The sequence below is a fragment of the Taurulus bubalis genome (assembly GCF_910589615.1).
Source record: "Taurulus bubalis genome assembly, chromosome: 1".
NCBI lineage: Eukaryota > Metazoa > Chordata > Actinopteri > Perciformes > Cottidae > Taurulus > Taurulus bubalis.
The window spans coordinates 6,211,525-6,231,203 of NC_136589.1; the positions used below are offsets into that span (position 1 = coordinate 6,211,525).

Here is a 19,679-nt window from a genome sequence, read left to right on the forward strand (position 1 = left end):
GCACACAAATACCATTAAAATACCGTGACGCTAAGGCATTGGGTTGCAAATAGTGAGATTGAACATACTAGTGTTTGCTCTTGTTGGTCGAGTGGACCGACAGCTCAAATTTCAGGTGCAAATGTTTCACTTTAACTCATCAGGTCCAACAGAAAATGCCAAACCTTTTCTGTGGATAGCTGTGAGTGTATTAACACTCCCCTATCTGCCTGCTTTATCATTACGACCTTCTCTGCTCAGAAAGGTCACGTCTGAGACGTTGTTTACAAGACAGTCTGTATCCCAGGGATGTGTAGGATCTGGGACCCGGGCTCTTTATTTATAACAGCTGGAGCAGAGAGATGTGGAGCGCTGACATTTGGCAGAGTGGGGTGAGAGGTCAAGTCTAACACCAATAAAGTGGGACTTTGATCATGGCATTTATGGATAGAGCAGGCACAGCACCCAGAGAGAGAGAGAGAGAGAGAAAGAGAGAGAGAGAGAGACACACACACAGAGAGAGAGAGAGGGAATGGCATTTAAAGGAGAAAAGAGAAAGGATAGCACTTAGTTTCCACTGCTCATTATTTCTTGCAACTCAGGATTTATTTCACATAGCAACTGGAATTTTTGTTTTTGTTTTTTTCCAATCAATCAATCTTTTGGTAAATATGTTAGGGGGAAAAAATGAAAAATGTCCATCACATTTTAGGACCAAACAAGACACTTGTTTTATCTGACCAAAAGCCCAAACTGCAAAACATTCAATTAACAAAGACAAAACAGACAAAAGCAAAAAAATCTTCACATGGTTGAAAAATTAATTAATTTCACTAAGCATGTCGGAACAAATCCAAACCATCAAAAGGGTTGTTCCTAATTTGTGATTGGCCAACTGCGTCTCCACAGCATTCAACGTGAACTCCCAGGATGAGAATCCTGTTGAAGGTAAATGCATCCTGGACAAAGTGATATAGACACAACTTCTCTTTGTCACACACAACCTTTGTCACTGTTTAAACTTTTTTTTAAATTTTTTTTTTTTTTTTACTAGAAATGAATTCTCCTTTAATTTCCTAAATGGATAAATCTGATCAGCTGCCTTCTGGGAGGGGATACACAATATATATTTAATTTAATTTTACAATACATTATTGTATTCACATACACCTTTTCAGCTCAAAAATGTCCCTCAAATGTTACCGTCAAATAGTATAGTAAAGTATGGGACAATATGTTAGTGGTAATAGGTCGTTAACAAAGAAAGCGTTCCTGTCAACGGCCACTAGAGGGCGGCATTTCCACACTCAGCACGGGACAGAGGAGCCATCCGATCGCAACCTTCAGCGAACGAAGTGATGCATGATGGTCAACGTAGTACCAGACCACTCTGTCTCAACCAGAGCTACAAACTCAGTCATGTGACACACCAAACCAACAGTGACAGGTTATGTATGTGCACGCCGCGTGACAAGTTTCTGCGGAACTTGTGCCTCCTCCTCTGCATGTGTGTGTGTGTCTGTGTGTGTGTGTCTGTGTGTGTAATGTGTGTTGTGGCTTCCTATTTACTGAAACTTCTTGAAACAAGTTCACGGCGCGCCAGAAGAGCAGCGCAGGTTAGATGAGCAGGTCCACGTTGAGTCAGGAGGGGCAACGAGGGGCAAAACTATGCATTCATGACGATATATGTGTGAGTCCGTGTTGTTATGAAGAAGGCGTGACATTTTTTTTTTTTTTTAAATATACCTTTTTGATATATTTATTTCGCTTTTTCAGTGTTATTATTTCCTTATTTCCGCGTGAGGCTAAACTAACTTAATCGAAATGAAGTTTAACGGATACTTGAAGCTTCGGATCGGCGAGGCGGTGGGACTGAAGCCGACAACCTTCTCGCTCCGCCACTCTGTCATCTTCAACAAAGCCTCCCCGGCCCTGGACCCCTACATGGTGGTGAAGGTGGACGACTTCAAGATCGGACAAACGGTCACCAAACAGAAAACCAACACGCCGACGTTCAACGAGGAGTTCTGCCTCAACGTGAACGACGGGAAACAAATCGAGGTGGCCGTTTTCCACGACACTCCGATCGGATACGATGACTTTGTGGCCAACTGCATCGTTCAGTTTGAGGACCTCATCAAAACCTCCAACACCGGAGAGACCTTCGAGGGATGGGTGAGTAAAAAGTGGAGCCTCAGCTGGGAAAACAATATGTAAACATGTTTTTTTTTTAATCTTTATTAGCCTAAGCATTGGGACTTGATTACTCTATTATTATAGAGCACATTTACCAATGAGTCCCCCTTGAGCCATCCCCACACACTACCCGGCCTACAGAGTACACAAGATGCACATTTGGGTTTGATCCATTTCATGCATACATTTTATTTGCCAGCTTAAGTTACTTTGCAGATTCAGATGTAATGTGACATATCATGTGCCATTCTGCAGCATGAGCATCTTTGTACTATACTTTAAGAAAGCTTTTCCTCTTTACACTGGTATTGTATACTTTTACTTGAGTATGTTTTCCACTTACTGTAAACTAGATCTGCAAGCAGGTATACTGGGTCCGAGCACCCTGATGTGACTCTGAACCAAAAGCCCACTGACCAGAAGTGACCCAGAGAACAGTGTCAATACATATAGGAAACAGGTGAAATAAATGGTCTGGGAACCTTGGCATGTGGCCCACTTTTCTCTATCTCTACCAATAAAGCCATGGGTTAATGACCTAATGGTTTTACTGGCCACAATCCTTGAGGAGTCAGGGCCTCAAATCCAATCTCATATTTTTTTAATCATATCTTTCTTTTCAGTTATTTCTCATCCAGGGACCGTTTGTATTTCCCCATATACCTTCTTAAAGAATACTATAAAACAGAATTGAGTTTCTCTCTATTGTAGTGTTCCCAATTAGAGCTGTGACACATGCTGAATAGTATTCAAGAGCAGGTTCAGGAAACAAAACATGCCATATAGCTCAGGGCGATGTTCACTACACGTGTCAGGGAACATTGCTCGTTGTTCCGCCTGAAACAATCAACACTGCCTTGTGTGCAGAAGCTCTGTGAAGGCTAACACCCTCACACATACTCACAGCGACACGTCTCAGTCTGGGCACTAAACACCGGACAGGGTGCTCTCTTGTCTTGCACTCATTGGCTTTGAAACTTTAACTCTGATCGTTGGTAAATGTGGTCTGGAACTATGCACTCCACTGCTGTTGCAGGGTGTTATGTTCTGCCGTACCACAATGTAGAAGTGCACAAACAGACACACATCACCTCAGCCTGCGCAGCATCTAAATAAAATTGCTCGTTAAACTGGAGTTTCCCTCCTCTTGCTTATTTTCATCATCTAGGACTATAAGCCCCTGCAGGTGTTGGAGAATGTAACCTGAGCCTGTTTGGACCCGGAGCAGACTCAGGTGGTGTCGACCATGTACCACAACACGCTCGTCACATGCAGAATTGTTTCTCAGAATTATCCTTCAGCCAACACAGCTTTCGTTAAAAAAAGAAGAAGAAAAAAAAAGGATCACCCTCATATTAGGCAGCAAAACACTTCATTTTACCAGAAAGAAGAAGTTGTGTTTCAGAAGTACATCAATTCAACAGCCTGTGCCAAAAGTTATTATAGTAAATGTAATGGGTACGATAATTAGTAACATTCTTAAAGTGAGTACACTTCAAATTATTTTTGAAATGTAAGATCCCACCACCAGACCTCACTGACCATCAAACGCTTCTGCGGTTCATCGCCTCACACATTTACATCGACTGTGCAACACAGGGTGGGAAAGTCTCAGTGGCAAAGAACATAATGTCAACCAGTAGTAAGTAATGTGCACCTAGCAGCATTCAGGACACTATAATCATACTTTGCTTTGACGTGGCAACAGAACAAAGTACAAAAAAGAGATTAAGAAATTAAAAAAACATGTAAATGCAACGAAAAGTTGATGTTTTGTTTGAGCAAGAGCTAAAAAACAAACATATTCAAGGCAGCTTTTGCACACATCTTCACCAAGACGCCCCCAGACGTTTAGGGGAAGTGGTGTGAAAGTGGAGCTGGGCTCGTAGTTTTCTCGAACAAGTAATTAGTTGCTTGAAGTTGTTTTCCGCTTGATCTGAACAGTTTTTTTTTTTAGCTTTGTAGCACAGAAGAAGTGCTCTGCTGGTTTGTTTCACATGTGTCTGAGGCACAAGCCTCCACACGCCCACACTGCTGTTTATCAGAGTCCCCACCTTCTGATCAGTGCTCAAGGGCTCACTGTGAAAATACTCTCGCTTGGCTCAAATCCAAATGTCTCTTTTCTCCCCCTCCTGTGCACACAGTCCAGTTTCAGGCACTTAAACCGTCGTTACTCATCTCCTTCTTTTAACTTTATTCGAACATTTTTGTCAGAAGTGACATCATGTGTCAGATATTCACCGTATGACATTTAGACACACAAGGCCAGTTTCCTTTGCCTCCCACCCGTCGACACTACGTTGACCCGTTCCTTTTGAGCTCTTTAATTTCACAATATGTTGTCAATAATCAATATGAGGGCATGTGTGGTGTTGGAGTTGTTTGTCAGACTTAAAGTAATGAAGTTCTTCTGAGATGCATTGAAACTGAAAGTAGGTTAAATATGGCAACTCAAGAAGCAAAGTGTGCTGCTTACTTGACTGGAAACTGGTTCTGTGCTAAAATTCATTCTTAAGTCAAGCCAAAGCCAATTTGGGATTTGGACGACAACCAATAACTTTTCCTCTATACGTATTAATATTGTTTTAAGAGAGCTTTGGAAAAAACCGGGACACTGTCCTTTAATCCTTTCGTATAGCTGAGTTGTTTCACCGGCAGAGAGAAGGTTCAGGAATGCATTGCAGCTCTTCAGCTCTTTCCTTGAGCTTGGCCAGACTAAGCAAAGAGGAAAAAGCCCAAAGATAGCACACATAGAGGAAGTCTTCACGGTGGAGTCAAACTTGCTGTCTAGACAGTACAATAAGAGACTGGATAAGAACAGGTAACCGAAAACAAAACAGTTTGAGGTGCGCGGAAATAAACTCACGAAATGAAAGTTTGACACTCAATGTGCCAATCGAGTTGCCACAATTGACACCTAATGTGTCACTGTTTTTTTTTGGGGCAGAAAGAACTTTCCAGGCGTGGGTGTATGTGTGGTATAAATAGAACCGATCTATATTTAAGTACAATGACCTAAGTTTCCCCTCAGTGGTTGCTGCAGGAAGTATCTCACTGTGTCTGCCCGTCACTGTCCATCCATAAGAAGACCTTCCTCTGTATGTCGGGCTTTTCAACGTCTACTCCAACATTTGCCAATCAGCACTCCCAGCTGAGCATCAGGTCATTACAACCTCGGCTACAAGCCCGACCTGCCAGACCTGCTTTGTTGCCTTTCAGCCACATTGTCCAAATTCCTCAGACATTACATGCACACTGAGGAATGCAAAACTATGCAGTGACGTATCTTCATTCTTCCTTTTGGAGACATGTCATATGCTATCTAATATGCTTGTTTTAGCTCCGCTATTATAACTAAACCACCAAAATCTGCTGTATTTCTGATTTGCTTTTTGTTTCATATAAAGGCGTTTTGGTTACATAGCATGATGAATTGGTCTTAATTGCGGTGGATGCCAATATCGGTCCATGCTGTTTCTGTTTGCTATTGGAGTGTGCAGAAATGTAATTGTGAGTTTGTGTGTCTGCAGATGGACTTGGAGCCAGAGGGCAAAGTTTACATTCATATTTCCCTCACTGGATCCTTCACTGATGGTAAGTTTTCTCCTGGAGACTGAAATGCAGCCCCTTGCAGAAACATCGCTATTGCACTTCTCCGCCTCTCGTACTTTTTCACACAATGTTGAACAGCGTTGACCATTTATATCTACTCAGTTTGTCATTCTCTTGACTTTTCTACTCTGTGAAATACTGCAGACTGTTTTGAATAGTTATCTGTGTGTTCATCTTTTAACCAATGTAGATGTAGCCATTTAAATTACACCAGTAAGAAGTGACTTTGCAGGTCTTTTGAAGCAGAAGTAGAAGAAGCTGGTTGCCACTTGGCCTCCATTAAGTTCTCTTTTTACCTGCTGAAATCATGCCTCAGCAGCCAAACCTTATGAAGCTCTAACATTTCATTTACCTGTTAAATATTTTCCAAATGCATTCATTTACAGCTTACACACAAAGGTCGTCCAGTTTCCCCATGATTTTTCATTTCACCAGCATTGTCTAAACTTTCAAAACCCCTCTGAAATAGCCTCTTTTTCCTTTTTTGGCCTCTGCAGGAATGTTTGTTTTCCACAAAAGCTACTAGCAGACTTTACAATTTACTCACCAAACTTTGGAGATAAGCTTTATGTAAATATGTTGAGTGTACATTCTGCATCCATTTTAAAAGTCCCTATTGTTGATAAATAAACTAGTTTCCTATTGTATGCTGGCCAACCTCAAGGGGTATGCGAGGAGCTGCAGAAACACTGAGCAACGAGAGCCAGCTGCCAAATATACAATAAAAACCAAACTCATGCGGATGCCAGGGAATGCTCCTTTCAGTAGAGCTAGGTGGTATGGTTGAAATTAATTAATTACTGATATGGATATACATGATCAAATGGACATTTTGTTCAAAATAAAGAATACTCATTAACATAATGTTTCATGCAATGAACTGCTCCACTGCTGCTTGTAACATCAGACAAAGTCTTTGGTCAAGTGAAACAAAAACGACAGAAAATATCCTGGCAGTCATTCATTTGCATCATGATAACACAGTATGTTTACATCGCTACGATACGATTCTACGGAAGGTTGATAAATAATATGTAATTATCGTGCTGCCTTGGTCAATATGCACTTTAAACTCTATTTTCATGCAAATATTTAAATAAAACAACTCGAAGATCTTTCTGGTTAGGGAAAGGCAACACATTAATGTTTATTTATTTGGATGTTTTACAGTAAGAAACTAAGCAGTTGTTCATATGATAGAATGTCTTCAGTGTACACAAACACTAACACGGTATTAATAATGTAAAGCCTCCTTCTCACACTTCTACCACACATGTCGTGTGCAGGGGGATGGCGGGGGCTCAGCAGGCAGGTTTCCGTAATGCATGCGGGGTTTTCCATCTCACAAATAGCTCGACTACACTTATTACGAGCTACAACCCATAGAGACAAACAATGCAATGTGCACAAGGTGATAGGATATGCACCTGCATTTGCACATAAGCGCACATAATATAGAGATATTAATTTGTTCCTTTAAAGAAACATGATAAAAGTTAATTTTTGTGTTTTTAAAGCCCTTATGGCATCTGGTCTAATAATTAGTGCATGGACTTGCATTTGTCACACACTCATTTTATATTTTAGCACAAACTTTTGCTCTCTTTTGTTTCTGTCAGATGACGCCGTAGTAAAACCGAAGAAGAGCTTCAAGCAGTTTACAAGGAAGAGACAAGGGGCCCTGAGACGCAGGATCCACCAGGTGAACGGACACAAGTTCATGTCCACTTTCCTTCGTCAGCCCACTTTCTGTTTCCACTGCAGAGAGTTCATCTGGTGAGAAAGTCGAGCTCGGACAAATCCCCACAGCCTGCACGTATCTGTGTGCACTGTAAACGGTAAACCTTTCTCTGTTTTGTAGGGGTGTTTTTGGAAAGCAGGGTTACCAGTGCCAAGGTGAGCAGACCTTATTTTCTCTTTCTGTCACAGGAACTTAAACACACAGACGTGACTTTGACACTGAGCTGTTGTTCTCTCTAGTGTGCACCTGTGTGGTTCACAAACGATGCCACCAGCATGTCGTCACTGTGTGTCCACGCATGAAGAAGCCAACAAAAGAACCGGTAAGAACTGCAAGAACTATTGTCACTACAGATCACAGATCGGTAACAAAGTAATCAGTGGTTTCAGACACTCAAGTATGTTTGTGCAGTTTGTGTGTTATACAGGATGGGCAAAAGATAACACACACATGCACACACACATCTGATTAACACCTGCAGTGGTACGCAGACTGCACAGGTTCCTGTTTCTGTGTTGATGGTCACTGAACTAGAACGCTATACTTTTCCACGCATGCTTGTTGTAGCATTTTCACATGTTTCTATAAATACATCTGTGCTTGTTATAGCATTGGAACATGCCATTTTTGCTACTATCTTGCTGAGCATTACAAGTTTCTCTTCCATTGGGACATTCAGAAAGAAGCAAATGCAGCAATAAACAGAAAGAACTATGACAAAAATAGAAACGTGCAGAAACATTTTTCACAATGCACCCAATGTGGCATTTTAAGCTTATTTCAAATATATACACACATGGTTGAAACTACTGCTGCAACACATAGGGGTCAGTTTACAGTATGTCTTCTCTCCACAGCCCATAAACCAAGGTTTCAGCATCAACGTCCCTCACATGTTCAACATCCACAACTTCAAGTCGCCCACCTTCTGTGACCACTGTGGCTCCCTGCTGTGGGGAATAGTCAGGCAGGGGCTGCACTGTAAAAGTAAGACTTGTGTCAACACTTGTCTCTCTAAATCCAATCTCAAATGTCCTAATTTGTCTATTATTGAGTGTTCCTGTCTGTCTGTGTGTTTTCTCTCTTCTTCAGTCTGTAAAATGAACGTTCACATCCGCTGCAAAGGCAACGTCGCTCCGAACTGTGGGGTCAACACTGTGGAACTGGCCAGTAAGCTGGCAGAGATGGGTCTGCAGGCTGGAGGACTCTCTAAACGCGACTCAGTGGTACGAATGCCGAGTCGAATCAGCGTTCATTTTACTTAAATGTGGCTTGATGAGGTGTTTTATGAGTGTACATTTACAAATGTAAGTACTTTTGCACTGACAGGCCAAAAATACAAGTCAGATGAGGGGACCAACTGACAGGAGGGAGAGTACGAGCACTCAGCAGCAGACTCCTCGACTGGGCATCTCAGACTTCACCTTCCTTCAAGTCCTTGGCAAGGGCAGTTTTGGCAAGGTGTGAATGACATAAGAGGATAACAAGAAATGCCCTCTGTAACGAAGTGATCAAGACCTGAGTGAACAATGAGGAAGATGGTAGAATTGGGAATATGATCAAGAGGCATTTCATTCAGAAATATTGAATAACTCTTTAAAAAATATTTTGTGACATGAAGCAATATCAGTTGTGAGTACAATAATACATTTACTTCAATAGATAAAGCTCATATTCTGATAAGATGTGCATCAAGGTGACGCTGAATTTGGAAAAACTTGTGAATTCTCACCTTTCCTACTGCATGTTGTATCTACAGGTGATGCTGGCGAGGTTAAACGGCAATGCTCAGGTGTTTGCGGTCAAGGTGTTGAAGAAGGACATCATTTTGCAGGACGATGATGTGGAGTGTACCATGACGGAAAAGAGGGTGCTGTCACTGGCCCGCTGCCACCCCTACCTCACACAGTTGTTCTGCTGCTTCCAGACGCCGGTCAGTACAGATTACGCACACACGCATTTGTATAACAATACATTAAGCTTTTATTGTGAGGGCAATCTGTGCATTTTGCAAATCAGCAGAGGTATTTTTTAATAGCAAGGTAGACCAAATAGTGTCTACCTTGCTTTCCAAATCAATGTTTCATATCAAGTTGTTGTGGTATAAATAAGTGTTGCTACTTGAGAAGAGCACCGTGTAACAAAGAGTGTGCAACTTTGCAGTAATATACAGTTTTCTTGTCTTAAAGGTATTTTGATAGTAGTTAACGTGCACGCAAGCACCTTGCAAAGATCATTTTCACCAAGTTGAAATACCTTGTGTGCCAGTTACTTTTCAGTATAGCACTTTTATAGTCACATGTGTATTTTTTTAGAATCTCATAACAATATATAAAATAAAACTCGTAATTTACAGTCCCTTCCTATGTTTTTATACGTATGCCTTACACAAGTCTTTATATCATCATTCTTCTGAGTGCTACAATACTTTGTTGGTCTTCATGTGGCATAGTTTCATTCTTACACATCCTCACACTATTATCAGGTCCATCAATAGGCAGAGTGCAGTGTATACAGTTGGTATGTGACGTGTAATTAGGACACAGCATTGTAATGCACACATTGGTCAGCAGATGGCAGCAGTTTCCCATTGCTGTGCTCTAGAAGATGTGAGAAAGTGAATTAGCTTGGCTGGCAGAGCTGTTCTTCCCAGCGGACAGGACACCACTAATCTGCTTTCATTGTTTGCATCGACACTGACCTACTTCACCTGGGATCAAAATAGAGTTGCACAAAATCAACTGGCTGATTCAAACAACCACAGAATAGCCTTTGCTCCACTACACATCATCTTTTACTTTTAGATGTCTCGTTGTCCTTTTTATGAGGATGTTGTCGATATGAATAACTTGTGTTGCGTCTGTGGTGAGGTGGAGTGGGCACTTTTTTTTTTTTTTTTCTTTTACCAAATGTTGCGTCCTTCCTGAAACAGCAATTCATCATCTTCTGCTCATCTTGACTATTACAAAGCTAATTACACCCTGTCTCACATTGCCAGACATTTAGCTCATCAAGTTGACAGAGGCTTGGAGAAAGTCTTGCAAAATACATTAGCTAGTTAAGTTAGAGGCAACCATTAATTGGCTTTAAATGCACACTCACAGAGGAAATGTCATCTGTGATTACTGTTTTAGAATCGTAATTTAATTGAAGTAACCGTATCAGTGAACCAGTTTTTTGAGAAAAGACGGTGTGCCTCGCATTTTTTAATTATACAACTCAATAGAGATGAACAACCAAGACACTATTCTAGTGTGGCGTTAACGATTTCCTCTACAGCTTCACAGCTACACCACACACAGTTCTGCACCACACACACTATTAAATGTTATGCATCTCGGGGGTAAATACCAGACCGCTCTAAACCGCAGAGCAGTTAATCGGAGTCAGCTGTTGCTGAATATCCTGATCTCTTCAGGGAGCTTAATGAGCAGATCTGTACATCACATTCTCCTGCACTGCTTATTTCCCCCCCAGGCTCTCATTTTTTAGATTACATATCGACCATAGCCTGTAATGAGAAAGGAAAGATTTATGGGTTTGATCAGTATTTCTTTTGCCTTACTGACTTTCAACATCAGTTAGTTGCACAGGAATCCATTAAACAGACGTGAAATGTATGAGAAGCAGAAATGTATCATCTTTTGAAACAATCTCGGCATGTCCATGGTCATGGGTCCTTGAACTGGATAATAACAAGGAGGCTAGCGGGGTTCGTATGCGCATGTGTAAATCTCATTCACTCTTTCTTTTGCAGGACCGTCTGTTCTTTGTGATGGAGTTTGTGAATGGTGGCGATCTTATGTTCCACATCCAGAAGTCCAGGAAGTTTGAAGAGCCGAGAGCACGTTTCTACACAGCAGAGATCACCTCCGCTCTCATGTTCCTGCACAGCAAAGGCATCATCTACAGGTCTGAATCAGAGAACACAAATCACACTGGGCTTTGCAGTGCCAAGTAAAGTACAACATATCAGTCCACTGAAAGGTCTCCAAACATTATGTAATAATGAGTCCTAAAATAGCATTTTTCTTTTTTTTTTACTTTTTCTTTTGCGTTTTCAACACATCAGAGCCATCCCTGACATCCAAATAAACAAACTAAAATAGCATTTTGAAGAATATAATATTAAATTAACTACAAAGAATCCTTGCCTCAAATTATTGGCATGACGCATTCTTTTTGGAAATAGGGAAATGTAGACATTGAATTGTTTCACCGAGATGATTGAATTGCTTTCTTGTTTTCAGACAATAAAATGTTGCAATTGCTGAATATTATTTAAAAAAAATCTTTATTAAAGGAGAACGCGACACATAAATCTAATTTTACTTCTCGAATAGAAATGGTCACAGCCTTCAAAAAACATCTCTATAAAGTCTTGCTGGATCTCATAACCCCTGATAATATAATCAGGTTTATATATAACGATTTGGGTTTGGAAACTACAAATTACTACAAATGGAAAAGATGTAGGCATTTATCAAACGGGGACAGTCTAACAACACTCTAAATTTGTATTATGGGCTTTTTAATATCCGTCATTTTTCAATCTTGACCCATATTAAGGACTTAATTCAGGATACTGCATCTTGTCCTCTGTTGCATCAATGTTGTCCATTTGTTTAATCCGTCTTTGGCGAATTTCAAATTCATGGGAGTGAAATACTATTTCTCTTGGATATTTAAAATGGACGTGTTAACTGTGCTTATCCAGACATGTTTTGCTCACTTCCCATTTCAGTTGAAACGTAAGTGCAGTTTTTGAAGTCATCAGTCATACTGAGTTTACAATGGTTTTATCTCAGCCTCTTCTCAAACTATTGTTATCCCTTCATTAATTTATTTATCACTAAAACACTCCAGGTAGTTTTTGCTTTACTTCCAGCCAAACACTTTTACTGTGCATCCAAATGTTCAATGTTAACTCATTGCCACCTGTATTTTCCTCAAGGCCCATGCCCTATAATGGCAAGCACAGTGTAACAACAGATTGACAGAGTTTATGCTGTAACATCATGGTTACAATTTTATTTTTGTGTGAAATTAACTTTAATTTTGTAACTTTTTTGTGTGTTTTATATGACACATTCTCCTATTCCAGCATCAGACATTTGAGTTAATGCTTTGAGACCTTTTTAAAATGCTGTTGCACGGGCAAGGAGTTGTGTGGCAGAGCTCGGGCTCCCTGCCAGTGCATGTTGACAGGAAAGGTGGCTTCATGTGAGCTAAATCCTGAGGTTCTATTTTGTGGTCCAAGTGTTTCAGCACCACTTAGCATGACTCTAGCTTAGGAGGCCGCACACAGTTTGCATGCTACAACTAAAATAACAAGCAGCTTGCGCATCAGGCCAGTGTAGGTAGAGCAGAGCTTATGCTGCCTCCTAAAATAAGTCAATGTGTTGTGTAATATACTTAACTAGATATCTCCCTCGATAAAATCTCTTTTAGCTTGTTGTGAAGTCGTGCTTTGAAGCTTTCGGTTGATTCAACTGCACGTTGCACGTTACCGTTCTCCTCGAAAAGAAGTTTAAAGATGTTGTTTTAAAGATCCTGTGGTTATTTATGACATACAATACATTAAGTTTTGTTTAGGACTTAATTTCAAACAGTCTGAACCCAGTGTGCTTGACTTTAATAGCGGTTTAGTGAGGAGAGTCTGCAGGAGGTGAACACATTGTCATGAACAGCTGTGCAATGTCATGCATTCCAGTACAAAAGCCCTGCAATAAACACTTTGTGAAACTGTTCAAGTTTAGTTTTGGTCCCCACCGCCATGTTACACAACAAACCATTTTTTAAATGCTTTAACTTGTGCTTTAATTAATCTTGTATATTAAGGCACTGCTACATTGTGATTAGTATCACCGTGGTATAAGCTTAAGTTGATGTTTATTTGTATAGATTTCAAAAGGCCTGATAGTTTATCCAGATGTGCTCTTACCCTGTAAAACCACACAAAAAAACATTACACCGTGTTTGTCAGACCTTCCTTTTCTCAACTGTATCTCTTATCCAGTTAGTTGTCCTTGCAGTGGGATAAAGTTCAGTACCTCAGTGTACATGTTTCCACTGTAGATACCAATCTGTCTGTCTGACCCACTTCCTATAGAAAGAGGCTCAAAGCTAAATGAGGTTTGTCTTTCCAGTGTGTTGAGGTGGGTAAAGGAGAACAAAAACACTCGTTGCAGTGTGTTATTTGCATAAAGTTGTTAAACCGACGAAATTAAACCAGGGTTAATTTCTCAGTGGACACATTCATACTGAAACATACACACCAATAGTACTTGAAGCCCTTTGGAGCATGAAAATGAACTGAGCAGAACTGCCCATATATCACAGACACCCACTCTAAACAAAACTTAATGTACTGGCCTCCACAGTTCTGTTATTCCTGGTGAACTAAGCACTTACATGCTCTTACTGTGGTCGTGTTGCATTAGCATCAGAGTTGCTCTTTTTCTGCGTGTTTGTAAGGCTGTGAGGGACAGTCACCATGAATATCTGAGTCACTGTTACACAATCGGTTTACCCTAGAGAAGAGCAAACCAGATTAATCCAACCAAACCAGTGTTGCTTGACCAGCCTGTTATTTTTTTCACCGTATTTGTCTGTTTGAGGAAGTCAGTCAGGATCCTTTTTTGTATGTTATTTTCTGCTAGAGAAAACAGGAAATTAAGTGATCTGTTCTTTTTAATTTGTATGCATCTCCCGGATTGTTCAGTTGTCTTCAGCATCAGCCCGTGCTATAACATAGTATCTTCTTTCCAGCCTGAAAAATGACCTTGCTTTTACAGTGGGTCACCTGGCCGTAGATTAGAGCTTAACTCCCGAGCCCACATTTAGAAGGTTTAATCTCACTGTTGGACGACAAAGCAACAGTTCACATGAACACAGAGGAGATTTTTCAAGAAGATACTTCCACTGATTTGACAATACATGCTATTTTCAATTTATTTTGAGTTATTATGATGAGAACTTGAAAAGTATAAGAAAACCAAAATGATTAACTTCTGCGGTTAAAGAAAATCAATGTTATTGATATACCTTCAAATCACACTTGATTTTAGAGGAAGACAACCAACATTGATAATTTTCCACATTGCAAAATGAATCAACAAAATAATCATCACTTTATCTTAATTTACTTCTAATGCATCTAATTACATCTGTAACCTGTAAGAATATGTTCCACCAAAAAACAATAGCTCAGGTTTTGTCTGAAAATATTGTTAGGAAGTCATCCGTCACTTTCTCCTGCTCGTTTCTTCCCTGCATATAACTAGAAACAATACCAACAAGGTGCATTGGAGACTGAGCACACACATTTTAGCAGCTGTTGGAGTCGAGTGGATTTTTGGTGGTTGATTTATTTCTGCTTGATAACAATGCCCAAAACAAATGTCTGATTTTCTTTTACTTTTTCTGTGTTTGTCTTTCAGGGATCTGAAATTGGACAATGTTCTTCTTGACAAAGACGGTCACTGTAAGCTGGCGGACTTTGGCATGTGCAAAGAGGGCATATTTGAAGGCGCAGCCACGGGAACTTTCTGTGGGACCCCAGACTACATAGCCCCCGAGGTCAGTTCCTACACCTGAACAAACATAACTTTAACGTAACGTACCTTTTTACACACACAGTTTGAGACCCATAACTACTCCTGCAGCCCAGGTTTTCTGAGTTCATCTGATGCAGTTCCAAGTCCCATCCTCTCTCCATCACACCACCTTACAATAAACAAACTCTGTGGTCACTGCCTGTAACTCCCTCCTGACTTACTGGAAGTCAGCATACTTGTGAGGTCAGACTGTGAAAGGCTCTGTAGACTTGACAAGTCCTGATCTCCTCATCAGAACGCACCTTTACAGACGTGCTTTGTTTTCATAATGAGGGATTAAGTGTGCCTCCTCAAGTTTGTGAGATGTTTCTCTGACCTTAACTGAGTGTGTCTGGATGTATGAAAGGGTTATTTGTTCTCCTCCGTGTAGCCTCACTGGCAACACGTCTACTTACTGAACCTCATGACGGGATTTTCGGTATGCTGTGAAGCTCTCTGTGCTGTGATGGTTAACTTGAATGGTATGCTGTGACATGTTTCCACAGATCCTGCAGGAGATGCTGTATGGGCCCTCTGTTGATTGGTGGGCTCTCGGGGTGCTCCTGTATGAGATGCTGTCGGGACACGCTCCCTTTGAGGCCGAAAATGAAGATGACCTCTTTGAATCCATCCTCAATGAAGACATTGTTTATGCGTCTTGGCTCAGCGCAGAGGCAGTAAATATACTCAAAGCTGTAAGTCCGCACCTTTTTTAAAAGGGTTCATCAACTTGTAGAAGTTGCCTGATGGATACAGCTGGATGAAAGCCAGCTTTTGCTGTAGTCTTTGTCGTTTGGCAGACATTTACCCTCCTCAAACTGCTGCTGGCTGACTTTTATCACAGCAGACAATTACAGGAAATGTTTATGAAGCTTTTTTTTAAACAGAAATACCGATAGTGGAAATAAATGAATTGCTCACTGGCCTTGTGAGAAAAAAGTCCCTGCATTACTGGACAGTGTAACATGATCCATCCGTGGGATATATTAAGATATCGAAGGTTGGAACAGGTTTGTTCTGGGTTTCTGTGATCAAGGTTTTCTATTTGTTGTCCTTCACACTGACTGACACTCTCTGATTGCCAAGTGACCATTGAGCTCTGCCAGCCAGCTGTTTGGCCCGGGTCTCTTACATAACTATATTAAGGCATGGTCCACTGCCCAGCCACAGCACCCGGGCTATAAATACAACGACACCTCCTCCCTTCTCTGCCCCCAGTTCTCCTCCTCTTATCCTTGTTGTCATTCCAACATGCTTCAGGAAGCATAGCACCGACCTCCCCTGGTGATGCGTTTCACTGCCAGTGTCACATGTTATGTAAAGATGAAGAGATTGAACGCCGCTGCACTATTTATACTGAGGGTTGATCCGTTGCTAGGTTCTCCTTGTTGCAATAAGCAAGTTCACGAAGTTCAGTTGAGTATGTTGACAATAATTACTTTTTTAAATAAGTGGAGTTTATTTTAGTGGTTTGTGTAAAGATGGTTTATAAACAGGTGGATGTTGATTATCAGATGAAGCTATAAATTAGGTCTGAAACTAATTATTACTTTCATCATTTAATGCATCAAATATCCAAAGACAGTATAAAATGCCCATTTCCTCACATTGCATTTTTTGTCCAACAAACACTCCAAAACCCAAATAAGTTTGATTTACATTGATATAAAATACCCCTATATTGCAGAAGCTGGAAGCAGCAAATTATTCATATTTTGGTTTATAGATGAATTATACATTTTCTGCCAGTTGGCTTATTGAACAATGGACTAAGGGTTTCAGCACTAGTTTCAGCATTTATTTCTGCTGGTGTAGTAGAGAATGGCCTCTTTATGTGCTAATGCTGACATGGCAGGTTTGGTGCTGAGGATGGCACAGCTGACATGTAGCCATGGAAAGATGGCCCCAAATTCAGTGCAATATATTTCCTCAAGTGTTGCAGTCTGTGAGCTCCTCAACTGATTGACCCCTGCTTGTTTGTCTCACACTCATTATTTCCACTTCAAGAGCCATACTGGTGTACTGGTGTAAAAAAAAGTTATATATATATTAACCCATTAACTCCAAATCAAGTCATCAAAGTCATGCTTGCAGCTGAAAATCGATGCAGATGAATACATAAGTATGAAACAGTTTCCTCCCCCAAAAAGATGTCTTTATTTTAACAGCCATATGTTACCTGTTGATGCAGGATTCAAGTTTCTGCAAATTAATTACGATGGTGGTCTTGCATCAATTGAGAAAAAAAGGACTAAACTATGCAAAGCCGTAAGCGGCAGGGTAGGGTACCTCTTTATCTCATTATCTCCCCTCGAGTACCGTTCCATCTTCGTCTGCATTTACGTCTCTCTAACTTCCTTTGTCTTTCTCTTTCTTTGTTTTTCTGAGGCATGTGGTGTCGTTGTCAGTTAACAGTGTTTTGAAACTGACATAGAAAGACCTATTGATTCTTCCGATGACCTCGGGTTAAGCTAGCCACTGTCACTATAGAGACGGCGGCCCGTCAGTTTGTTGCAGCATAATCTGAATGTCACCGCCAGCCCTTATGGGTGCACAGACTCCTCGTCAAGAGAGAACTTTCCAGAACGCATTTGTGTTTTCAGCTTCATCCCAGTGGCAAGTTAAAACAAAGTTTTTCAATTTTGAGTTTGTTTAGTTTGGACCTCTTTCACTGGATTTTACAACCACTACTCTGTTGCAGAGAAACAGACCATTGTTCTATTTCAACAACACCAGGAAGTTGAGACACCTTAGTTGCACTTGATTCAACCTAGCTGAACTCTCTTGTGGGAGGAGCCAGATACAGGGTGTGTTTGTTTTGTGTGAGTTGGGAGGCCAAGATTGCCTGGATGTCGTCCTGGCTGGAGTCCAGTTTGGCATTACTCTCCAAATAATCTGGTTTTGTCTAGTTGAATAACATGTGTCATATGTCCTCACTATGTACAGCTGATCTGCGGATTATTGATTGATGATTATTAATTGACAGATTTGTTTTTATTTTCTTATTTAATCTCTCTGAATTCATCCATCATTTGGTTTTCACAGCTCTTGACCAAAAACCCGGCCCGGCGTCTGGGCTGTGTGGCCTCAGAGGTTGGAGAGAGTGCTCTGACCAGCCACGCCTTCTTCACTGGCATCGATTGGGAGAAGCTGAATCGTAGAGAAATGGAGCCACCTTTTAAGCCCAGGATTGTAAGTGGCATGAATTACTTTATTGTTAGCATGATAGTGTGTGTGTGTATAAATGATAATGAGGACACTCGAGACATTACGTAGTGTTTGACTTTGTCCTCTCTTGTGGTTGTTACTAAAATCTTGCTGCAGATTAATAACTCTTTATTATTCCCCTCCAGAAAACACCAGAAGACGTCAACAACTTTGACCCCGATTTTACTCAGGAAGAGCCCACCCTCACGCCCATCGATGACCCTCTGTTGCCCTCCGTTAACCAGGACGAGTTTCGTAACTTCTCCTACACCTCACCTGAACTGCTGGAGAGCTAAGGTCTCCTCGTGGATCCAGCAGCCATCCTGCACGCTCACTCTTTTCAGTGTCTGTGGCTTTTTCTAAAACAGTTCCAAGTGGTACTTGCAGTATGATGCTGTTACATTCCCCAGAGACATGAAGGTGCCAATTGCCACGGAGGCAGTCAAACACATGCTCGACAAGAACTGGGGCTGGACCTGATGAACTCTTAAGTATTCCTATAATTCCCCAAAGAGTGGCATGTGACCATCTTTCAGAAAAGGACATTTAGTTTTGCGATTGGGACACATTCATTCAAGTGTCTGTGTGGAAATGGTTTATTTGACTTGTTGGTATGTTGTGAACTTGTTTGACAAAGGTGTACAACCTCAGTATTTTATTGTACATTTTGTTTTGGATGATTTTTGCTTCGAGTTACTTCAAATGAAGAAAGTACTTCTTCTTTTTTTTAGCACAATGGCGTACTGTTATATTTTTGCTCTCACGCTGTCCAGAGAAATAATGAGCCAGCCGGCCAGAGATTCCCAGAAAAGCCGAGCTGCCAGTTAAAACCTGGAAGAATTGAGCAGATTAAATAGTTTCTCAATGATGTGACCCTACTCTGGAAAAATACAAGTACTCACCGACACACACTCTGACTAAATGACAGTTAAAACAATCACAAGGATGATTTGTCGAAGTAGCTGCAGGCAGTTTCAAATAAAAGATGATGTTTATTTTGTGTTTATGTGTCAAACTCGTAAGAAAAACTTTGCATCAGTCTCAATGATTTTCCATGTAATCGAGGCATGTTGAGGATTATGCAACGTTTCATCTGGGGTGAAAGAAAGCTCTGTGGTGATTCATGGTGACTCGGATATCCAAAACTTTTGAAATTACGCCACACAGGGCCTGAAGAACAATACTAGTATGGTGTTTGCCAATTTCCATATTCAATTGAGTCTTGGTGTGTCTGAAGGTTTGACAAGAGTAACAGGAATCACTCCATCTGCTGCTCTCTGCTCACACACGTACACACATATTGCGCACACTCACTCTTTTCCTCTCAATAAATGGAGCCTTTGAAA

General features: G+C 40.9%; 1 protein-coding gene across 1 annotated transcript; it reads left to right on the top strand.

Moving 5' to 3' along the window:
• The first annotated feature begins 1,652 nt into the window (after positions 1-1,652).
• On the top strand, positions 1,653-19,324 carry prkcha (protein kinase C, eta, a). The gene is made up of 14 exons (XM_079222718.1): positions 1,653-2,154; positions 5,706-5,769; positions 7,407-7,563; positions 7,649-7,683; positions 7,768-7,850; positions 8,386-8,515; positions 8,621-8,754; positions 8,858-8,989; positions 9,288-9,461; positions 11,286-11,440; positions 14,971-15,109; positions 15,633-15,821; positions 18,172-18,318; positions 18,480-19,324. Exons 1-14 carry the CDS (start codon positions 1,804-1,806, stop codon positions 18,627-18,629), a joined length of 2,040 nt encoding a protein of 679 aa, XP_079078844.1. The 5' UTR covers positions 1,653-1,803; the 3' UTR covers positions 18,630-19,324.
• The last annotated feature ends 355 nt before the right edge of the window (positions 19,325-19,679 follow it).